The 20,270-nt window shown below is 38.8% G+C and overlaps 3 protein-coding genes across 3 annotated transcripts; 2 read left to right on the top strand and 1 right to left on the bottom strand.

Moving 5' to 3' along the window:
• Window positions 1-330: 330 nt before the first annotated feature.
• glsl (glutaminase like) lies at window positions 331-9,756 on the bottom strand. The gene is made up of 21 exons (XM_027013933.2): window positions 9,710-9,756; window positions 9,188-9,288; window positions 7,726-7,793; window positions 6,805-6,898; window positions 5,514-5,646; window positions 5,319-5,385; window positions 5,095-5,207; window positions 4,855-4,984; window positions 4,630-4,697; window positions 4,240-4,403; window positions 3,918-3,976; window positions 3,787-3,834; window positions 3,599-3,657; window positions 3,456-3,522; window positions 3,292-3,342; window positions 3,027-3,203; window positions 2,413-2,544; window positions 1,681-1,773; window positions 1,533-1,594; window positions 743-883; window positions 331-594 (listed from the first exon to the last, which is right to left on the bottom strand). The coding sequence occupies exons 1-21, from the start codon at window positions 9,754-9,756 to the stop codon at window positions 498-500; spliced, it is 1,971 nt and encodes a 656-aa protein (XP_026869734.2). The 3' UTR covers window positions 331-497.
• Window positions 9,757-10,370: 614 nt separating this feature from the next.
• c12h15orf40 (chromosome 12 C15orf40 homolog) lies at window positions 10,371-12,061 on the top strand. The gene is made up of 4 exons (XM_027013940.2): window positions 10,371-10,665; window positions 10,937-11,054; window positions 11,146-11,273; window positions 11,437-12,061. Exons 1-4 carry the CDS (start codon window positions 10,483-10,485, stop codon window positions 11,533-11,535), a joined length of 528 nt encoding a protein of 175 aa, XP_026869741.2. The 5' UTR covers window positions 10,371-10,482; the 3' UTR covers window positions 11,536-12,061.
• Window positions 12,062-18,944: 6,883 nt separating this feature from the next.
• On the top strand, window positions 18,945-20,028 carry cart2 (cocaine- and amphetamine-regulated transcript 2). Its single transcript, XM_027013914.2, has 3 exons — window positions 18,945-19,193; window positions 19,395-19,478; window positions 19,676-20,028. Exons 1-3 carry the CDS (start codon window positions 19,029-19,031, stop codon window positions 19,781-19,783), a joined length of 357 nt encoding a protein of 118 aa, XP_026869715.2. The 5' UTR covers window positions 18,945-19,028; the 3' UTR covers window positions 19,784-20,028.
• Window positions 20,029-20,270: the final 242 nt, after the last annotated feature.

The raw sequence follows: 20,270 nt of genomic DNA, 5'->3' as shown, positions 1-20,270 counted from the left end.
TCTGCGGCATTTAGTAGACGCTATCAGACAGAGCGATTTTATAAGAAATGTGATCTCTTATGCTAGGATAGTTTAAAAAAGACTTTACAAGATTTTTATACGTTCTGGAATTGCATTGACTGTGCATTGTTTTTAAGAACAGTTCCTTAGCTCAGCCGTTTAAAGAACGGTTATATCAGTCGTTGAGCATTAAAAGAGATCAGCCAAATAATATTTTTTTCTACATAGTATTTATTGAACAAACACATCTGCCCTTCTGGATAATTATTGAAGGCTGTAAAATACTGAGATATCAACTTCTATCTGTTGTTGTACTACTCGTTTTGAAGTCGAGAGCAATACGCTCTCTGAAATAATTTTACAAGACCAACTCTTAAGTATTTACAGCGTCAGTCCCAATACTATACAGGAAATACAGTAACAAGGCCTCAGTTTCCCCAAGATTTCCAGGCCCGTTACCTAACTTGTGTTTGCATGCTACAATTCTTTCTTCTAGATCACAGACTCTTCTCATTGTTTGTGTATTTCTTGAGACGATGTGTGGCAGGACCTTGATTACATCTCAGTGCCTCCTGCAAGGCAGTGTTGCCCCACCTGTCAATGTCAGCACATCACTTGATCACAGATCAGTCATTAAATTCAGTAAAAATGCTTTCACTCATATACAATGGAGTGTATTGCCACATCTAAATCTGGACACACAACATATTGTGCCAGCCATTATGGCACTTTTAAACTTCACCTGTCCTTGAGCGTACAGTCAGCTCCTGCGTTCTCCACCAGGAAGCTGATGACCTCTAGGCGCCCCTCTGAGGCCGCCACATGAAGTGCGGACCTTCCATCATAATCCACGGCATTCACATCTGCTCCTGAGAGGAAATGCCTGCCAGGGTGACACATCATTTACTGACAGCAGAGGGAGGTCCTTGGAAGGGGTGTGAATTGTGGGGGAGAGCCACTCGATTTAGCCTTGGGTGTATGTCACCACATTTGGACAACCTGAGTCATTTGCACAGTGTCAGAGAATGGCCCTCAAATCACTGGATAAAGACCAGGTTAAAATCAAGACCTTTATCAAGAACTTAATTAGCCTTGCACATACAATATAAGGGTATTTCATAAAGTTTTCCTTTTCTGACTGTAGTCCACTGACACAATGGTAGCATGGTTGTGAGTGTTGCACTGGTTTCAATGTATCAGGCGTAGCAGTGCTGGGGGAGTTCTTAGACCTGTCAGTACACCTGCTGGGTTGACAATGGTCCATTGAACAGTGATTTTGTGGTCAGGCAATTGCAAATTGTGCATGGCAACAGAAGGGCTACCTATACACCTTGAGTTTCTAATTATTAAATGATAATGTGGGTGGTAATACTAAATCCTGCTTTTGAAAGTTTGATGGTAATTCTTTCTGTCTCTGTTGAACTCTTATGTAATGTTTTCAAATGGTTTTTATGTGCTTGATGCTTCTGAAAAGAGAAAATTTCCCCCTAAACCTTTAATGACATCATCAGTGCAGCATGTGCACTTCTTACCTCCGCAAGGAGTGCAGGTCACCACGGTAAGCAGCCAAGAGCACATTCATGATCTGGTAACCCTGTGGCAGAGAAAGGGGAAGGTGTTTGCGTCCATCAAGCTCAGCAGGAAATGTCATACAAATGGTCTCAAACTGTTTCAGCTGACCTCGGACTCCACTTTCCGCTGTCTGTAGGACAGCACCTGTCTGAAAGGAGTTCGGATATCAAAGCTGTGTAGCTGAAAGCCTGACACCAGCTCCTGAAACACAACAGAGAATTAGCATCAGGATCTGCAGGCATGGGACACACACTAGGCACTGAGTTGCCAGTTTATTAAGAGCACTGTTCTTTAACTGTATCTACTTGATACCAACCCCTTCTTGGTCAGTTCTATGCACTCAGAAGTTAAATGACTGATGGTAACTTGTTTTGTTCTCTGCACAATTGTGCCATGTTTCCAATGGCCTCTTTCATGAAAGACTTGTTTAAAAAAAAGGACAAATTAAGTGTGGATATTTTGTTTAGGTATATATAAGTGCATGTATCTATTACCTTATGCTATATTCACAAGAATTTGCATAAACACTATTTACAAGTGTATTTATAGTATAGAAATATCTCAAAAGCATCCAGTTAACACTTTCCCTTTTGGGCAAAAAGCCAGATCACTAATAAAACAGGCCAATTAATGTTTACACAACAAAAACAGGTTGCATGGACTCCAGCACAGTTATCCAATTAACTTCAATGTACATTAGTAGTGCCAAGCGACATGGACGTAGAACAGAATTTAAAATGTAAGGTAGGATATTAGATATAGCTATTGCTGATGTCGTGCTCAGTATATTTCTCTCTGTAAAACTAGCCTGCTATAAACTTGACCAACTTTGGGATTTACCTCACAGAAATGCACCCCCCTCCAGGAATTTCCATGGGCATCCAGCTCCGGAGACCAGCAAATCAGGCCCAGAACTCCAGGAACTACAACCAGCATGACACCAGAGCTGCTAGATTTAGCAGGCACTGATGTCTGTGGAGCAGGGAGTTTGAGAGCCATTATGCTTCCCCATTAAATAAAAAAGCATCTTACCTCAAAAGTTTATACTTCACTTTAATTTGAAGGCTGCACAAGCAAAACCAGAAAGCATCTGCTACTATGTTACACTTCTTAGCATGTCTTAATTGTTGATACTCATTGAATGTTTCCACAATGGAGACTAGAGAGATGAGGTTATGTTTTTGTACTCTATACTTGGGTATATACATGCCAATACAAATAAAAAACCCTAATTTAATAGAATTAAACAAAATGTATGCATAATAAGTTACTTGGCTTCTCACCAGTAGATGGTGCTATAAGATTAGACAATCGCTTACTATGGGACTTATAACACTATTGTCCTCATATATTTTCATTCTTCTGTATCTATCTTAAAGAGAATGGCATGACACCTAATACATGTCGTTTATCACACAAACACACAGGATTTACACTCAATCCAACCTAGTCACCTTAAAATGGAATACTCTGGAGTAATTGTTCATCCCTGCCACTTGCATCAGGGACAGTGCACTCCGAACTGCAGTGGGGGAAAGGACCTGGTCACCTGACATAGGGCAGAGGCCACCATTAGCTAGAGTAGCGGCCAAGGCTGCTCCAGACTCGCAGGTGACTTCTGTAGACAAACACTAAAAACAACATTTTCCATCATGTTCCATGAGAGATGCTAACTCGGATCACACTGTAGACTAATATTTAGCTGGTTGAAGTGAATACCTGCAACAGCAGATCCAATGTTGCGTTTATGTCAACACCTTCTGGAAAGCACTAGAAAGAATCCAAATATTAAAGTTTAGGAAAGACATATAGCTTGATAACTCATTATGACATTCTGTTTTGACAGTGCAGTTTTGACTTACATCAGTAAAAAATTAACTGACCTTCTTCTCCTGAAGATAAAATGAAAGGGCATGTAGACGAATAATGTCCTTTCTCAAACACTGATAACTGAACAGATAAGAACAACATTAAATCAATTGGAGCATATAGATACATTTTACTGAAGGCTATGAAGATAACATACCTTATACAGTTTAAATTGGCATGTTCCTTGTTACACAGTCGTCTTATAATATTCAACACCTGAGGATGACATTGACAATTAGAATTAAATTATTTATAAAATAAATAATTAATAAATAAGATAAGAAAACCATCTACAAGGTCAGTTCTATTATATGGACTCCATAAAATGGTAAAGTAGATACTTACTGACTCATACTTCTCCTCTTCCTCTGTAACCAGCCTCACTGTTAACTGCTAGAAGGAAGAAGCAATGAGCAAAAATAATGATATTCTTTGGTGAATATGTTATGGTTGTTGTGTGTTAAACTTGCACCCACCTGCAGCAGTGATGCACTGATAATAGCTCCTGTTTCAGTCAGAGGGCTGTGAGGGACACCTGCAACCCAGAATTATACAACCACATCAACACAAAGTCCACATGGTTTGAGTATGTCTTCCAACCATAGATTACGATGATCTTTAGATACATTACACCCTTAATGAGAATTTAGTTCAGGATTAGAACTAAGCTGCAGATAGACACAACACCAATTTTATTTAATCCTGGCCCAAAAGATTTATTTGTGGAAACCCTCAGTGCTATTTATTGTTTGGGACAGATGACAGTGTGCGGTTGTGCATATGGCCTGTTGTTCTTACCTTGTTCGTTTAGAGTAAATGGGGAGTCATATTTGGCATATTCTTCCACCCCTACATATCTGTGTACATAGTCAACTCCAAGTTGATCCACTGCAAGCCCGTATACAAGAGCCCAGCACACCTCCCCCAGAACGCAAGGCTCTTCCCAGTCCCCAAGAGAAAGTCTACAGCCAACACCAAACAACAAGCATCGTATGTAAGCAGAATCTAAATCTCATCCATCACCCAAAAACATCTTGACAGTACGATGGCACTGAGAGTGCCGCATTTGACCCAGCAGAGGCAATGCAGTAAGGGAGGAAGAAACCAAGCCCCTTGATGGGCTATTGTGGAGTTCTTGGTTATGCAGCAACATTAGATATTTCAAAATAGGCAATCGTGCCTCCGCACCTCTGCCCATCCACTGTGCAGATGGAAATGCCCCACTTTCCAGGACTCTCATTTCCCTCTTCTCTCTCCTGCTGGAAAATGCAGCTGTGATTAGGACTCACTGACTCATTGATCAAGTACTCTAAAGTCATTTAATTACCCAAAGTACCCAAAAGTCATTGATATTTCTAAGAAATGAGACTATGAACAGGCCCAATAAAGTAAAGCTGAAATGAAATCACACACCTTTACAGAAGACAGCTGTTTACATTTAATAAACAACTTTTGGGTCTCCTCCGTGAATGTGGAGAAGTCAGGAATGACAAATCTTCCCTGTATGGCCTTCAAGATGAAAGACACGAAACCTGTCACGCACCTGTGGCAGGACATCCGAACCAATGTTATGAGCTATGACAGACATGGACCACCAGCTTTATTTGTGATTAATGGCCACACACTCAGCAGATTTAAAGGTCTCATCAGTACCTGTGGAAGGTGCTTCTGTTTACTGCCCCATCAGCATCCTGCAGTTTGCTCAACAGTGCATAGCAGCCTTTAATCCGTGGGTCAGTTCGTAAAATGCCACAGTTCCACAAGGTCTGTGTGTGTGTGGGGGGGGGGGGGGGGGGTGAATCATACACAGCATCAAACATGCCTTCAGCAGAAGAGTTATTAAAGGTTTGGCCAGGTGTAACGTCATTCTCAGGTACCTCGAAGAAGCGATCAGTACTGACTCTTCCACCAGATGCAAAGCTGTCAAACAAAATATCAGCAGTCCTGAAAATGGCCAACAGCAAAGCACATGTCACAAGCATGTATCAGTACAAACACCATGGCCTTAAGCAGATTTGGGCCACACCATACATGTCTTTAAAGACCACTAGAATGAGAAGTGTGAAACTCACACTTTCCTCTGTAACGGGCTGTTTTGGGTGTCTGGCCTACTGAGGGTGGGCCAGGGGTGGATGGGGAGGGCCGGCTCTGAATCAGTTTGCAGAGACGAGGCCTTTATGCCATTGCTGCTCAAAGCTGGTATGCCTGGGGAGAAGAGCGTGACACTGCAGTTTTTTGCTGGCAAGAAAAATTTCAGGCAAGTTATCCTGATAGAGACACATTACACTAGGATTGCTCTGTATCCAGAAAATCAGCTCTTAAAGGGGAAGTTCACCCAATATTTACATTTATATGCTTTGTGGTCTCTATTTAAACATAAACTCATATAATGGGAAAGAAAGAAAGATTTTTAAGGGCATATTTAAGTACTCAGTGACTCAGAGGTGAGCTTTTAGTCTCTGTTTGAAGACATCCAGTGTTGCAGCCGTGCCGACAGCCAGGGGAAGTTTATTCCTCCACCTGGATGCCAGGACCTAAAGAAGGTATCGCATCTGATAACTGTGTCATAGATGTTTTTAGACGTGTCAATTTTTGTATGCAGTTTTAAGATTTTTTATCTTTTGACCAGGGACAAGGATTGACAATCATATTTATCCCTCTATTTATGCTAATTTGTGTTAATTTTATTGAAACCTTTTAAACAAAATAAGACAATTTAAAAAACATATTTCTGAAGCTATGTTCAACATATTCCTGTTCTGATTCTATTTTCTTTGTAGATAAGGTGTGAATTCATATTCATACTCTTAAACAATCACATTCCTGCAAATGTTGTTTGCTTAGCAACTTAGTGAATACTACTTGCTTTATAGGCACAAACACGTCCAGGAAGTAGTGCTGACACTGGATGAATACAATCATTCAATGAAGTGCAAAGGCAGAAAAAAACTGTGGCATTATAGAATGCCTTTTTCAAAAAAAAAAGAGTCTTGATAAAGCAACTACAAGGAGCATTTCTGTTCCCATTAGCTGAGGAGTGTGTATACAAAATGTGTTTTATGCATTTTACCATTCAGCAGAGTTGTGGGATGGGCAGTGGCCATCAATTATGTTTTTGTTTACAAAATTGATGTAAAAATTGCCTGAAGAGCCCAGAAACCATTCAATAAATACTCAAATGTGAAATAGGTGAACTCCATCTTTAAAGCAGTGGGACTGTTTCAGCTGTTATGGTGAAAGGTCATTCTTCATAACAGTAATAGTATTAATACTTGTTATATTAAAGGATAAAACAACGTTTTGGTAGCATATTGTGATAGGAAAGATATAGAAAACTAAAAGACGTATTTTCATTGTTTTTACCTGCTGAGCCTGCAGCCACAAAGCTCACAGGCCTCGGAGACCGCAGAACATTTCTTGGCACATTTTGTGGAGTGTTTCCTGAAAGACTGGTTTCCTGGAAAAAAATATCACACACAAAAGCAGAGCCATAAATGTGCAATGTGTTGTATATATAAATAAAATACATACAAATAAATTGTTTATATTGTTTATAATGTGTAATTGTTATACTTGTTTAAAATACATAAAATACTTGCTTGTTTGTGAAATAAATTAACCTTTGTCTCTGGTTTTAATCAAAGAGGACTTTCCATTTGGGTCTTAAGAAAACAACATCTGAATTAGAGTATTTAAATGGCTTACAGAATGGCTTACATGAATCCACATGATATATGAGATGCACATGTTACAGCCTTAAGGCTGCATCCAGGAAGCTCTTTGATGTCTAAGTAATTGCAGGTGCTGCACATGGAGGGAAAAACTAATTGATACCTTTACATGGTAACACAGCGGATGAGGAATGCGTTGAATTGGCTGACAACAGCAACAACAGAAGTGCCTGGAGGGGTGGCTTTTTTAAAGGACACGTTGGCTTAACCTTACCATCTTGCCTTGTGCAGATAGGTTTCTCTAGGTTAATCTGCAACTCCAACAAGGGCACTTTGTATATAAGGAAATGCTCTTCTTGGTTATATCAAAATATTATGGTGGCATCACTGGGACTGAACTCACTGTGAGGGAGCACATTGTATTTAGAATATCATTTCATAGAGTGGCGACGGAAGAGCAATGTCAATACTTTTACTGAAATAGTTATCTTTTAATATTTGTATTAGCTACGTTTTTTTATCAGGTGTACTCCCTGCTTCCCGTGTTAGGCTTTGTGTGGACAATATGGGTGTGAATGAGGCAGTGGATGAATGAGCAAGACAGAGCGCGCACCTGAGCTTCTGCACTCTTCTCAGGGGCTGCATTCCATCCTGGAAGCCCTTCTGTCATCACACCATTATCTTACGTAGGGGGAGGGGGGGGGCAGAGAAAAGGAAAAAATGGAGGAGTGGAAAATGCAGATCTCCTTGAATTGATTCTGAAATAATAATTCATCAAACTATTTTTGGATTCTTTCAGTTACAAACAATGGTCTAGAAATGGTCTTTTGGGAAAGAAGGCCACTCATGCACTGACTGGATGAAAGAATGTGGGGTGAGGCCATTGTAAGGGGCAGGTGGCCAGATGTATGGTTAGCAGAGTAGTCACACCCACCAAAAACCTCTGAATTCCATGAAAAGGTACAAAAGCAAACATGCTGGAATTGCTGTGAGTGATAATTTTCAATCTCAGTTGCATTTTACAAGAATTTACAAGTATTTGTTTGACATTTGTAGTCTTTATGTCAAAGACATAAATTCAATGTAAATTCAAAAATGAATTCAAACATGCCTTTATGCATGACTATTCTGTTCAGATGTGTTTTGTCCTGATGAAAAAGGGTACATAGAGTGTATTCTAAAGAATATAAGACACACCAACTAATAGATGGGGTTTCAAAGCATAATGGGAAACTTTGAAATAAACTTCACAGAAAGTTAATTCTCTGCCCAGTTATACTGGTGAATCCCAGGCAAAATTGTATAACCAGCATTGCCAAGCCTTTTGGTCTAGGCTTGGGCCTGGATATCTGTAGCAAAAACACTTTTAACAGTAACTATACACTGACAGTTTAAATTCAAATTGGTTATTAAAAGAGCATCTGGACAAGAAAGCAAGGCAGGATCCACTAAAGAGAGACCCCAAGAACTTAACTGAATATACATTCTTTATTCTTATTACTCATTCAAAGTAAGTAAATGATCACATTATTTTGATTTTTTGTCTGTGAGATATTTGAATCAATGAAAGTACATTCCTGTAACAACACTATACTACAAACTCCTCTCTTAAGTCAATGTGGATTAAGTCTTTACCTATTGTTTCTGAAAGAAAATGTGACTTAATTCTTATTCAGTCAGTCATTTTAAAAACAAATATGGACCACATTGCCTCATCTGGAGTTGATTTCTCTTGCAGACACACCCTCCTCCCAAAAGTTCTCCAGTCTAAAACTTCAACCACAAGCCCACTTAACAGAGACTGCTTGCAGGGACATGCCACTCTTTGACCAACCCATATTGCTATGTATCCTTTTTAGAGTTGACTTCAGATCAGTTTTATGGTTTCACTTTGTCGTAGTTAAAATTAGGATTTGGGTCAGAAAAACTGGCCCTAGGTTAGTGTGAAAGGACAATTACTAACTGCAACTACACCCACAGTTAGAGGCCAATGTCAGTGAAAAATCATGGTGTGTAAAGCCACATTGAACACTTCCAAATTATACACTCGAGCAGTGCTGATTGTAGGCCTGTACCTCTCATCTCATCCTCCTTATTTGGCTCCAACAGTTTGTTGCCATCCAAGCCTCCATAACGTTTCCTCCATTTGCGACGCAGAGAAGGCGTTCTTTGAAAACTAGTAAGATTTCAAAAATCAGAACTATGCATCCCGTATGCAGCAGATAAGCAAGAGAACAAAAAATGGAATCCTGTTTCTGTTGGCATTAGGAATGAAGGTGAATCACAGGTGAAATATGAATAACATGCATTAATACTCAGAAGCTGCAGTGAAGTAACACTTTTGACTGCAGACTTCTTTTTTCTGTGCTGGAAGGAGTCTAGTCATGAAGTGTAGTGAGTATCTTAAGCTTTGACACAGTTTTAAATATCAGTATAGCTTTAATGTGCTCCTGAATTGTTACTGTTCTTTTATTTGCTTTGCCCTTGATTTTGAATACTTCTACAAAAGAATATGTGTATAATCTTAGGTTCAGTATGCTAATATAAAAAACTGTGTGCCCAAGTAACACCTCAAAATAAAAAGCAAACATTCTTACCAGAGATAAGGATTTTCATCTGCTTCATGGTTTGAATTATTTTCCATTATGAATATCTTTTCTATGCACTTGACACCATACACACAATAATGTGTGAAATTTGTAAAATTGCTAGACTGGAGAAAGTCCATGCATTTGCTATCACTGGCTGTAAACCTTCTGGAGATGACTCTCCAACTGCATCTAGACAGCCAGAAGAAGCAAGGTCTCAGTGCAAACCAGAAGGAGTGACATTTCTGCCTACATTTAAATAACTAGGAGGGACTGAAAGACTTCATCTTTGACAGCCAACTCCTAGACAGAGGTGTATCATGCATAAAAGCTCCAGAGAACAGAAGGAAGAGGTGTAGCAGTTGTATCATATGAAGAAGCAGAAAAAGAACAACTTTTGATAAAATCAGTAGCTTACAACTACAATTACTACTAGCCTACTACCATTTTTTATTCACTATTACTATGACATTAAACAGATAGGCCCAATAATTTATAATGCATCACAAGAGTGTAGTGTCACGCCAGATAGAAGAATCTGGAGATATTTAAATGACTTATCATGATATTGTCATTCCCAATATTCTTCATGTTAAAACCTTTCTGCGTATTTTAGGACGCAGAGTTGACGCAGGAGAGTCTACATTTCATGACATGCGCAATGTTCCTTTTTTGATAGGTTCACATGGTTGTTTGCATGTATCAGTGTATAGCTAGCCAGTTAACTTGCGTTAAAGTACTTTCTTGCTGTATTGATTCTTCTGTTTACATTACTGTAGTTTATGCACTGCCAAACTCTACGCAGTTTTATGAGAATATCGCCATTTACACTCTCTGAAAAAAACAATGTTGTTCTAAAGTCCGCGGTGTTTTACAAACACCTAAGAACGGCTGTATTTCTTGACAGCAAAGTATCTCACGAGAAGCTTTCCTCTCAAAACAAGATGCCCAAAAAACAAAAATCGGTAGGATGTGAATTTCATAGAGTGTCATTTATTTGTTGTTTTTACTGTGTATACAAAGTGCACTTATAGGTTCACGGTTAACTAGCTCATAACATCAGAGTTTAAACTCTGATGTTATGAATATGGCCTATGACTGCAATCAAGGAAGCCACCTTGGCTAGTCAGCAAGATAACCTATTTTAGCTAACTCAGATGTACTGTTTTCATCCACAATTTGAGATTAGGTAATCTCAATTGGTTAATATTGATTTGTTGCCTAATATCTGATCAGACTAAAAGTACTCAGAAACAGCCAGCAACGCCGACAGGACCAGTTTCTAAAATCAAAGACGGTGAATATGCTGTTGCAATACACGCAAAGCCCGGCGCAAAACAAAATGCCGTCACAGGTTAGTTTTCCATAATTTTGGTTTACCTATTTCAGTACGTATACTTGAAGCATCAACTTGCTTGAATAACAACTGAAATATTTGTTCTTAGATGTGACCTCAGAGGCAGTTGGTGTCGCTATTGCTGCGCCACCGACAGACGGGGAGGCCAATGCGGAACTTGTGCGATATTTATCCAAAGTGCTCTCGTTGAAGAAGAGTGAAGTAATCCTAGATAAGGTATACCTTATGGCGATAAAATGGCTAAATGGGGTTAGACTTTAATTAAGATATTTATAATTTATAATATGAAAAACCTGCAATTATTTGTGTATTGACTTTGTTTCACTATCTTTATATGATTTACTACATAGCAATATGTTTGTGTTTTATTATATTTCAGGGTAGTAAATCCAGAGAAAAAGTAATTAAAGTTAAAGCCTCTATTAGTCAAGAGGAGGTCCTGGAGAGACTGAAGAATGAGGCTTCTCAAGGTCCCTGAAAACGAAATGACTTTTTTTTGTTGTCCTTTAAGGGATGGACACCTGTATCCCAAACAACCACCCCTAAACATAACATGCCAGGCCTGTTTTGTGCTATCTTTTGTTTATTGCTTTTCTATGTGACTTCAGCAAGACTGTTTAATGTTACGTGAGCAGTGCATAGACTGCTTTTAATTTTTTCCTTGTCTTATTTCTTTCACACTTTCTTCTGTCAGAAGAGATCTTAATGACTCTTTGTTCCTTTGAAAACACCAAGAGCCAATTCCATAAGGTCTGTAGAAGTATCTTGGTGTCCCTGTCAGTGAGTTATGTTTTAATTAAGGAAAGACCTAATGAACATTGCTATTAGACAGTTTCCATTAAGAAATGTGCTTACCACCGGATAGGCTGATTTAAAAAAAAATTGAGGGGAGGGTATTCATTTCAGAGTCACCTCCTTTTCTACAAAATAGTTTTGTACTGTAAAAATTGATGTATAATGAAAGCTGTTCTAATGTAGCAACAGAATACAGTGACTACTGCATATCTGTTCATATCATGGGTTGTTTTATGTTGTCTATGTTTCACATTATCGTGTAGTGGTGTACATCTGATTCCTTAAAGTTAGATGCGTCATGACTATCACCTCAGATTTAACCATGATGCAAGGTGATGGGTACAGTTCAAAATTATTTTTAATTTTGATGTTGCTAGAAGCTGAGAAGATAAGGTTAGTCATCACAATGCAGCTAACCACCTTCAGATCATTTCATGAGGCATCAATGCCTTTTTACCCCCATTGATTTTATATGGTATGTGCCAGTTAAAGCTATGAGGAATCTGAAAAGGTGTAGTTGTGTAAATTGACTGCAGTCCAGCTCTTTCCAGAACATTTCTATTCAAGTGTTAATTGCGTTTACATGGACGTGACCTGAATTAGCAAGGGAAGGGAATTCTGTGGAGAGTCTGTGAAAGATGTTTTACCCTCATTGTCATCTTTTTGTGTGTTAGCAAGAAATTAGAGACTAAAAATTTACAAAGCCCTGACTAGTTGTTAGAGACCAGGTATATATATGATTATCTGGTTGATGTCTCTATGACTGAAATTCATGTTCAAGTTTATGAATTTCATGTCCATTTATGAAAGGTGGGACAAATGAGCCACCCAGGATCAAGCGTGTTTGCACTGATATGCACACTTAATTACCATCGGTCATGATAATCTTCCCTCAGGTTCACTGAGTTCAGAAATCTTTTTGCATTTACAATGGTATGAATGGAAGATAAAATTCCTCATGGCTTGTGTTTAAAGAAAAACAGAGTTTTTTTAGGGTCAAACATCTTGTAGAGCTGAGGTTTTTCTTTTCTTTTACAGAAAACATTAATAGTGAGGATATTGAGGGTGTTCGATTAGAGTATTTAATGTCACTTCAAAGAAACATTAAAAATGTAACATTTAAACTATGAGCAAGCAAGTAATAGACAGCTAGTAGAAAACAAAACAAGATGTTAGAGTAAATTAATTTGGGCTGTGCTGTTTAATGTTTAAATATGTTATAACTAAGTAGGCCTAGACTTTCAGGTGTAGTAATGCAAAAAAATCTGATTAGTCCTAGTTTTGTAGTCGGTGATGTTAAGACAACATGGAAAGAAAATGATAACCTTCAATTATGTGACTAATTTCCTAGTGAAACTAGCTATTTGTGTAGTGGTGGGAGTTGGTTCTATCCACTGTTAATTGATGGTGCTGTGAAAACAGCACATATTAATATTATTTTTCCCTTCACAAGCTCAGCCTTGATAATGTGCCCAAAAATAAGAATAGATTTTAAAAGCTGGTAAAAGGCTTATTATGATGAATGAATATGGAATGATAATCTCTCAAATTCTAAAATGGTGATAATGGAAATTATTCCAAAAGTGTCATTTTGATTTTAGGTTGCTTTTAAATTCAAAATAACCATGTTAGTTCTTTGTTTTTTTTTTTCTTTGCCGCAGCTGTTGAACCATGGATGTGGTGATGTTTTTTTTGTGGTGTTATAAAAATATTCAGTAGGTGCTATGCAGAGTGATGTGTGTGGCAGGAATGGTAAATCCCTCACAATAATTGTGGAGAGAAGATTGTCTACTGCCAGGGGTGAAGATGTGTGGGAGGTGATGCAACTTTTCTAGGGTGATATTTCACACAGGTGCTCAACTGTTGCCATCCAACCACACAATATGCAATGACAAACCATGTGGTGTCAACCGGAAGGCTGTCTGTCAGAGTCACTGGAAATGCTCTGAATCACCTCTCACTAGGGATGGGACTGCTGTCACTGTGCTTGACAAACCACATAATTAGTTACAGCTGTTATACTTACAGAAATATACCGCTTCTTTTATTATCTATATCAGCTTTGCCCCTGACACTTGCATTTTATTAGTTAGACTGTAGACACCCACCTTGTACATCTGCTTTTGAAGCACTAACCTGGCAAAGGTTACACACTGCTGGCACAGGAAATATACTTAATCATCCAACAAACAGATGAATAGGACAAATGTTTTTAATTAAGTGATGGCAACTACCCCCTCCTTGTTTTGCTAAGAAGGTAGCTGATGATGTACAATGCCTGTTAATTCATTTTATTTGCTTAGTCCCCAGTGCTAATTCTGCCAATAAATGTCTGTTTGATGTATAACAATACTATAGAACTGTCCTGAACTTTCTACGGGTTTGTATGGATTGAGTTGAGCATAAGGTAGTAAGATTTAGACATTTAAAAGATCCAGACTATAATTAAATTTTTAGTGTTGGTACGAGGTGGCTCTGGGTTAGACAAGAACTTTTCTGACTGCTTTGATACACTCTTCACTATAGTCAGTAAAGCTTCAGGTCTACCATCGTTATGTCTGCCGTCATCTGATCCTCTAGACAAAGTCATTAATATCTGAAATGTGTTCTGTTAGCTACATTCAGTACATTGATTTTTAGGGCCTTAAAGAAAATTTGTTAAGATTAATTTTTTTGAAAATTAAGTTAAAAGGATCACTAAAAGGAGTCAGTCCCCTTTTTGAATGCCACTGTTGCAAGCAGAGTTCTTAGCCCTGACCAAAAGAAAATACAAAATAGGGCCCATTAGATCTCTACCTTTGTCACCATCTGTTCTCCCTGTGCAAGCGGACCCCTTTTGTTCGGAATGTGACCCTCTTCTTTCTCTTCGTCTCGTGCAGTAGGCATTTTGGGAGACAGGAGTGGAGATGGATGCCCACGTGGAGGAGAGCAGCCAAACGGGGCCTGCGGAGCACGTGCAGGCAGATGCCTCTGTAAGGCGGACACATGATACAGTGCAATACTGAATATCACTGTGGGTATGGGGGGGGTTATGAGTTCGGCTGGGAAATAATGAGGACTGTGCTCTCCCACATGGTAAAAGATCCATCTCCCCCCACAGGAGATTCAGCTTCAAAGTGCTAGTGCTCACACACACTCAGAAAAACATGCACATTCTCATGCTTCCCAACAATTACAGTCACATAGTATGACACTTTGACACTTCATCAGTTTCCCTCTTCCCCTCACACATGTACTTTGTTTGCACAGATAATATTCAGCAGTAACTGAACATTTTAGATAGACAGCTCAAAGGTAGTTTACAGCATCACTGTGCGGTTTATCTAGCCGCTCAACTGAGACTATTGTCACATATCTTCAGTGGCCAGTGCAGAAAGCTCAGAGGTCATTTAAAAGTGGCTTTGGATGAATTTTTGCTGTGATCTTATAAGAGTTCTTGCTTGTTATTCACCTCTTTAATCATGGCAATCCTCAAATCAGGGGAGCTTTTCTCAGCCAGGGAAAAGCAGCTATTTGCATTAGGCAAAGCAGCTTAAGAGGAAAAACCTCAGCAGGACCTCTTGAACGAGGCTTGCTTACACTACATTGGCATGAAAACTAACACTGAAAGGCTGACATCCTGAACTGGCAACACAATCTCATTTCCTAGAAGCTCCACTTGCCATTTAGGGTGAGCCTTCTGTCAGGATAAGGAACGGCGTGGATGTCAAAGAAGGCTGTCAGTGACACTGATTTTAAATCTTCAGTGGCTGGAGGGACTGAAGGCTGCTTCGCCCTGCATATTGTCTTTAGGCCTGTGTGAGGGTGAGCAGCAACACTCCCACATCTAAACATGCAAGCCTGTGCCCAGAGAGTCTAGTCTGCAAGCTCTGGGAGTCCTGGCAGTTTTGACAGCTGGCTCTATAGAGGAAGAGATTCATGAACCTTCTGGGTGTTCCTGTGCGTTGCTTGACCTTTAACCTTTAGTGTCATTAAGTGCATTTTCACAGTTAGTAATAATATATTTTAGTCATGTAGAGTTTCAATTATGTGTTAATCTGTTGTGGAATAAATAAAAGTCCCTTTAGGAGGAGTGACAGTTAAAAGCTTGGCTAAGAGCTCAGCATTAGTAGAAGTAATTAAAACCCTCTGCTTGTTCAGGGCAATGTCATCACAGGGAATTATAGGTGTAACTACATGTGTAGTTTCACACAAGGCATACATGAGAGCAATGTTACAATTTTATGAGTCACCCTCTATTATTTTTATTGTTTTCTCTGTCTGCAAAATAAGTATTCATAATTCACACTATAAAGCCAAAAAGCTTTGCCACCTTAGAGGCTACTTCAATAGGCCCCTGGAATGCAATTAAACCAGCTCAGTGAATTTGCATGGAGTCTGATTGGTCCTCTGTCCTTCTGTTCATTAGGGCTAGTATAACCTTGTGCTATTGTCTTCTGATCAATAGTAAAATTGAAAAGATTTATCTTTTGCTTCTGCTCAAGGGCTTAATTACAACACCTTCATTTTTTTCTGGGGCAACAGCAGAAAGAAATGACCTAGCAGCACTATAATCCACATGTGGGAAGTTAAATGAAGACATTTGCTTTAATTGGTGAGCCAGACAATTGAATGAAATGTAGTGCAGGTATATTTATTATAATGTCTTTCCCTAGCAAAAAAAAAAGATTTAAGAAAAAATAACAGGTTGATGTAATTTTTTTCTACTCCACTGCATGTGATGCAATGATGAATTAATAACCTGTAAAATATCTCAACTGCTTGAGCAAGTACGTATGCAAGACTAATAATATATCCATTGATTCCACCCATATGATCTGCTGATCAGAGTAATTGACATTATACTCTGAAATGGCATATAAATATAAACAAGCTGACAGAAACTCTGATTATTGTAGTTTGCCATGTGTTGGGTGAGAGGTATACTTGGAATAGATTGGCATGATTTATGGAGGCAGGGCTGAACTTGAGCCGGCTGATCCAGTGTGTGTCTGTTTACTCGGTCATGTCTGGAAGGCTGTAAAACATGGACAGACATAAGCGGATCCCGAGGAATCAAGCAGGAACCCAGTCATACCTCACAGCAGGAGTAGACATGGCAGGACAACATGGGGAAGACTTAAGACTTTAAACCCCTTAACACTCACTGATGAGCCATTTATAGAAAGAGATATGAGCATTGCGAGGGCTTTGAAAACATTACTTTTCCTAGGAGTTAAATATATGGGCAGATTCTGCTTGATGCTACTTTAGGCTTTGGAGTCAGATAAGCATGGTACGCCTCTGTACTGCACTCATTGTTTCAAACATATCCAACACATTTAACATGTACAATAGAAGTTCACATGTCATAATGTTTTTTATTCACCCCTAACATTCATCCACCTCTTTGTTTGGATGGAACAATATGTTTATCATCCATGCTCTAGGAGTAATAAGGTCTTGTGTTGGAGCTATTGGTAAAAAGCCCTCAGATCAAGTGGGTCATGTAGCATGTCATCCTACTGTTTTTAACAAAATGTCTATTTGTCTCTTGGAATGTCTTTTGTTGTTGTTGAGTAATAGACAAATTAATGCTATTTAGAAATAAGTGAAGACTAGAGAATTCAGTGTAAAAGAGCCTCTTGGGAATTTTTAGCTATGGCTAAAACTCCCAGGATTATGCATTTTCACTGTAACACATTTTTTTTAGACGTGGGTTTACCAGTGTAGATACACCTAAACTGTATTGGCCTGAATTGCCATGAGTACAAATGCTATTAGGCAGAAGTTATTTGATTTGCTCGACACAAGTATCCTATTAAACCCAGCTTCAAAATAATTTCCTCCACATGTGACGTCACAACTGGGGGAAGATATTAGCTTATTATGCCAACCCATGAATAAAGAGCCAGCTAACTAGAAAATATTTTTCCCTTGAATAAATCCTCATTGAAATTTGAACAAGGCTTAGCCCAGTCTAGACATGTTTAAATGGGGAGGTGTCAACAGTCACAGGGCACATGCTTCTTCACTCTTGAGATCTGAGCTGCTTGCAATTGTGGTACTCAAAATCTGACTTTGTATTTCACACCAAATGAAAATAAATGGATTTTGTTTAGTTTTGATGCTTCTAACCCTAGATGATGAACCTTAATAAATGCAGATGCTATATGAATGCAGTGACGAGACATTATGCATGTCTTTTGGGCTGCGTTTCACACATTCAGATATCACTCGTTAGAGAGCACAGTACGAAGTGCTTCCGAGCCTAATTAAGATAGCAACAGGACCCCAACCCCATCATGTCCCTGCTGTCTGTCTGACTCATAAATGTGGGCACAAAAGCATATGCGTTTGTGTTGTGGGATTAAAACACAACAACAACAACAACAACAACAACAAACAAACAAACGAAAAACCAGTGTGCATAATCCACTAAGAAGATGAAGAACACATTTCATTTTCGTTTTTTCTTTCAATGTCGTAGAGAAGGAAAAATTTTCACTTATTGCTAAGGACCAAAATTTCCATAAAGCAGGAAAAGGGTCGTGTAGTTTTTGGGTCTTAATTTATTTGTATTTGCACTTAATCGTTACAAAACCAAAAGAACATGAGAGAGAGAGAGAGAGAGAGAGAGAGAGAATGGGAAATCATTCAAGAGCAAGCTTCACATGCAAAATATGTGCTTCGGGATCTTAAGACCTTCTTCAGGGGAACTGAAAGGGCTCTTGTTTCTCAAATGCGTGTTGGACATTCAGCAAAGCTGATATAAATAATAAAAGAAGCGGTATATTTCTGTAAGTATAACAGCTGTAACTAATCATGTGGTTTGTCAAATTCAGCACTCGTCTATTACTCTTTGCTAATCCTTTTTCTTGGAAATACTCAAATTTATAACGAAGACAGCAAATGGATTCAAAGAAAATCTTCAAAAAAATTCTTTATAAAAAGAGCAACAAAAAATATTTTAACGCAACTGATGTCAGTTCTCGGGCGCATTTGCGCAAGGAGTGTTGTCGCTTACGCACGAGGAAGAAATCAATGTACAAGGCGGGGCGAAGTCAGATCAGATAAACGCAAATACTGTGTGACACATAAAAGGATGGCGAGGGGACGAGAATGTTATTTGAGCTGACGCTCTGACCAGAAACCCAGCAACGGCATTTCGCGCCAAAGCTCCCTTCGTTCAGCACCATGGAGAGCCCCAGTATGTGGACAAGAACGGCAATGTTCACTTTGCTGCTATTATTAATGACTTGCGCAAGAGCGGATGACTCGGAGACTGAGGTGGATTTGGATACGAGAGCCATTCGAGACTTCTACCCAAAAGACCCTAACCTCACCAGTGAAAAACAACTTGTGAGTAATACATTGTTCTGTACGCCAGACACAGTATATAAATAGGCTGACTGACAAACTGCACACATCTCTTACCGTCACTGAATAAATTTGCAACAAATCCTAAACGTTAATCCGGGTAAGATCTGGTAGGTGAACAGACTTTCAATGAGCACCTGACTGCAATTATTTTTATTTTTCTGCTACATTCTGTTTTCAAAGCTCGGGGCTCTTCACGAAGTTCTGGAAAAGCTGCAGACAAAAAAAAATCCTCCTTGGGAGAAGAAATTTGGACAAGTTCCTATGGTAACTTGATATAAAGAGGATTTATGGTAACTGTAAGATTTACGCGTAATTACGCGTAGTTTTAACAATTTGAAAATGCGTAATTTGATTACTTGTAATTCCATATTGATGTTTTTGAGTTGTTGGGGTGTGTGTGTGTGGGGGGGGGGAGGGGTATTCCGTATTCACTTTAGTACTGTGCAATGTCAAACTTTCAGTGTGACGTCGGAGAGCAGTGCGCAATCCGGAAAGGATCGCGAATCGGCAAGATGTGTGACTGTCCCCGTGCGGCGTTTTGCAACTTTTTCCTGCTAAAGTGTCTGTGAATGACTTCGTCAGGGTTTTGGGGCGCGGGCGGGGGCGGCGATGCATCTGTGTGTACCGTTAAAGAACTGAATTCATTTATATGTATATATTTTTAATTGAAGTAACTCTATAAAGTAATATCATGTAAAACTTTGTTAGTCTGTTGTTATCCTGCACGCATATGATAATGTCATAAATGTGTTATAAATATGTAACAGTGACTGTTTTGTGTATTAAATTGCACCATAACTTCTTTTGTAAAGTAGCCTGTGTATCAGTTATTTCAACATTTTGATCGGGGGAATCAAAAAGTGTTATTACGTTAGTAAGAGGATAATTTGCATATGTTTACTGTCCTCCGAGAAAATTTCGAGAAAATATTAAGATGTAGAATTAAATCATTGATGTGTCTCAGTTTTCAGATTATGGAACATTTATAGAAAAATATATTACATATATACACAATATACACAATATATTATAAGCGTTAAAAAAGGTTAGCATGCA

The sequence above is a fragment of the Electrophorus electricus genome, chromosome 12 (genome assembly GCF_013358815.1).
Source record: "Electrophorus electricus isolate fEleEle1 chromosome 12, fEleEle1.pri, whole genome shotgun sequence".
NCBI lineage: Eukaryota > Metazoa > Chordata > Actinopteri > Gymnotiformes > Gymnotidae > Electrophorus > Electrophorus electricus.
This window is presented reverse-complemented; position numbering and strand designations above follow the sequence as displayed.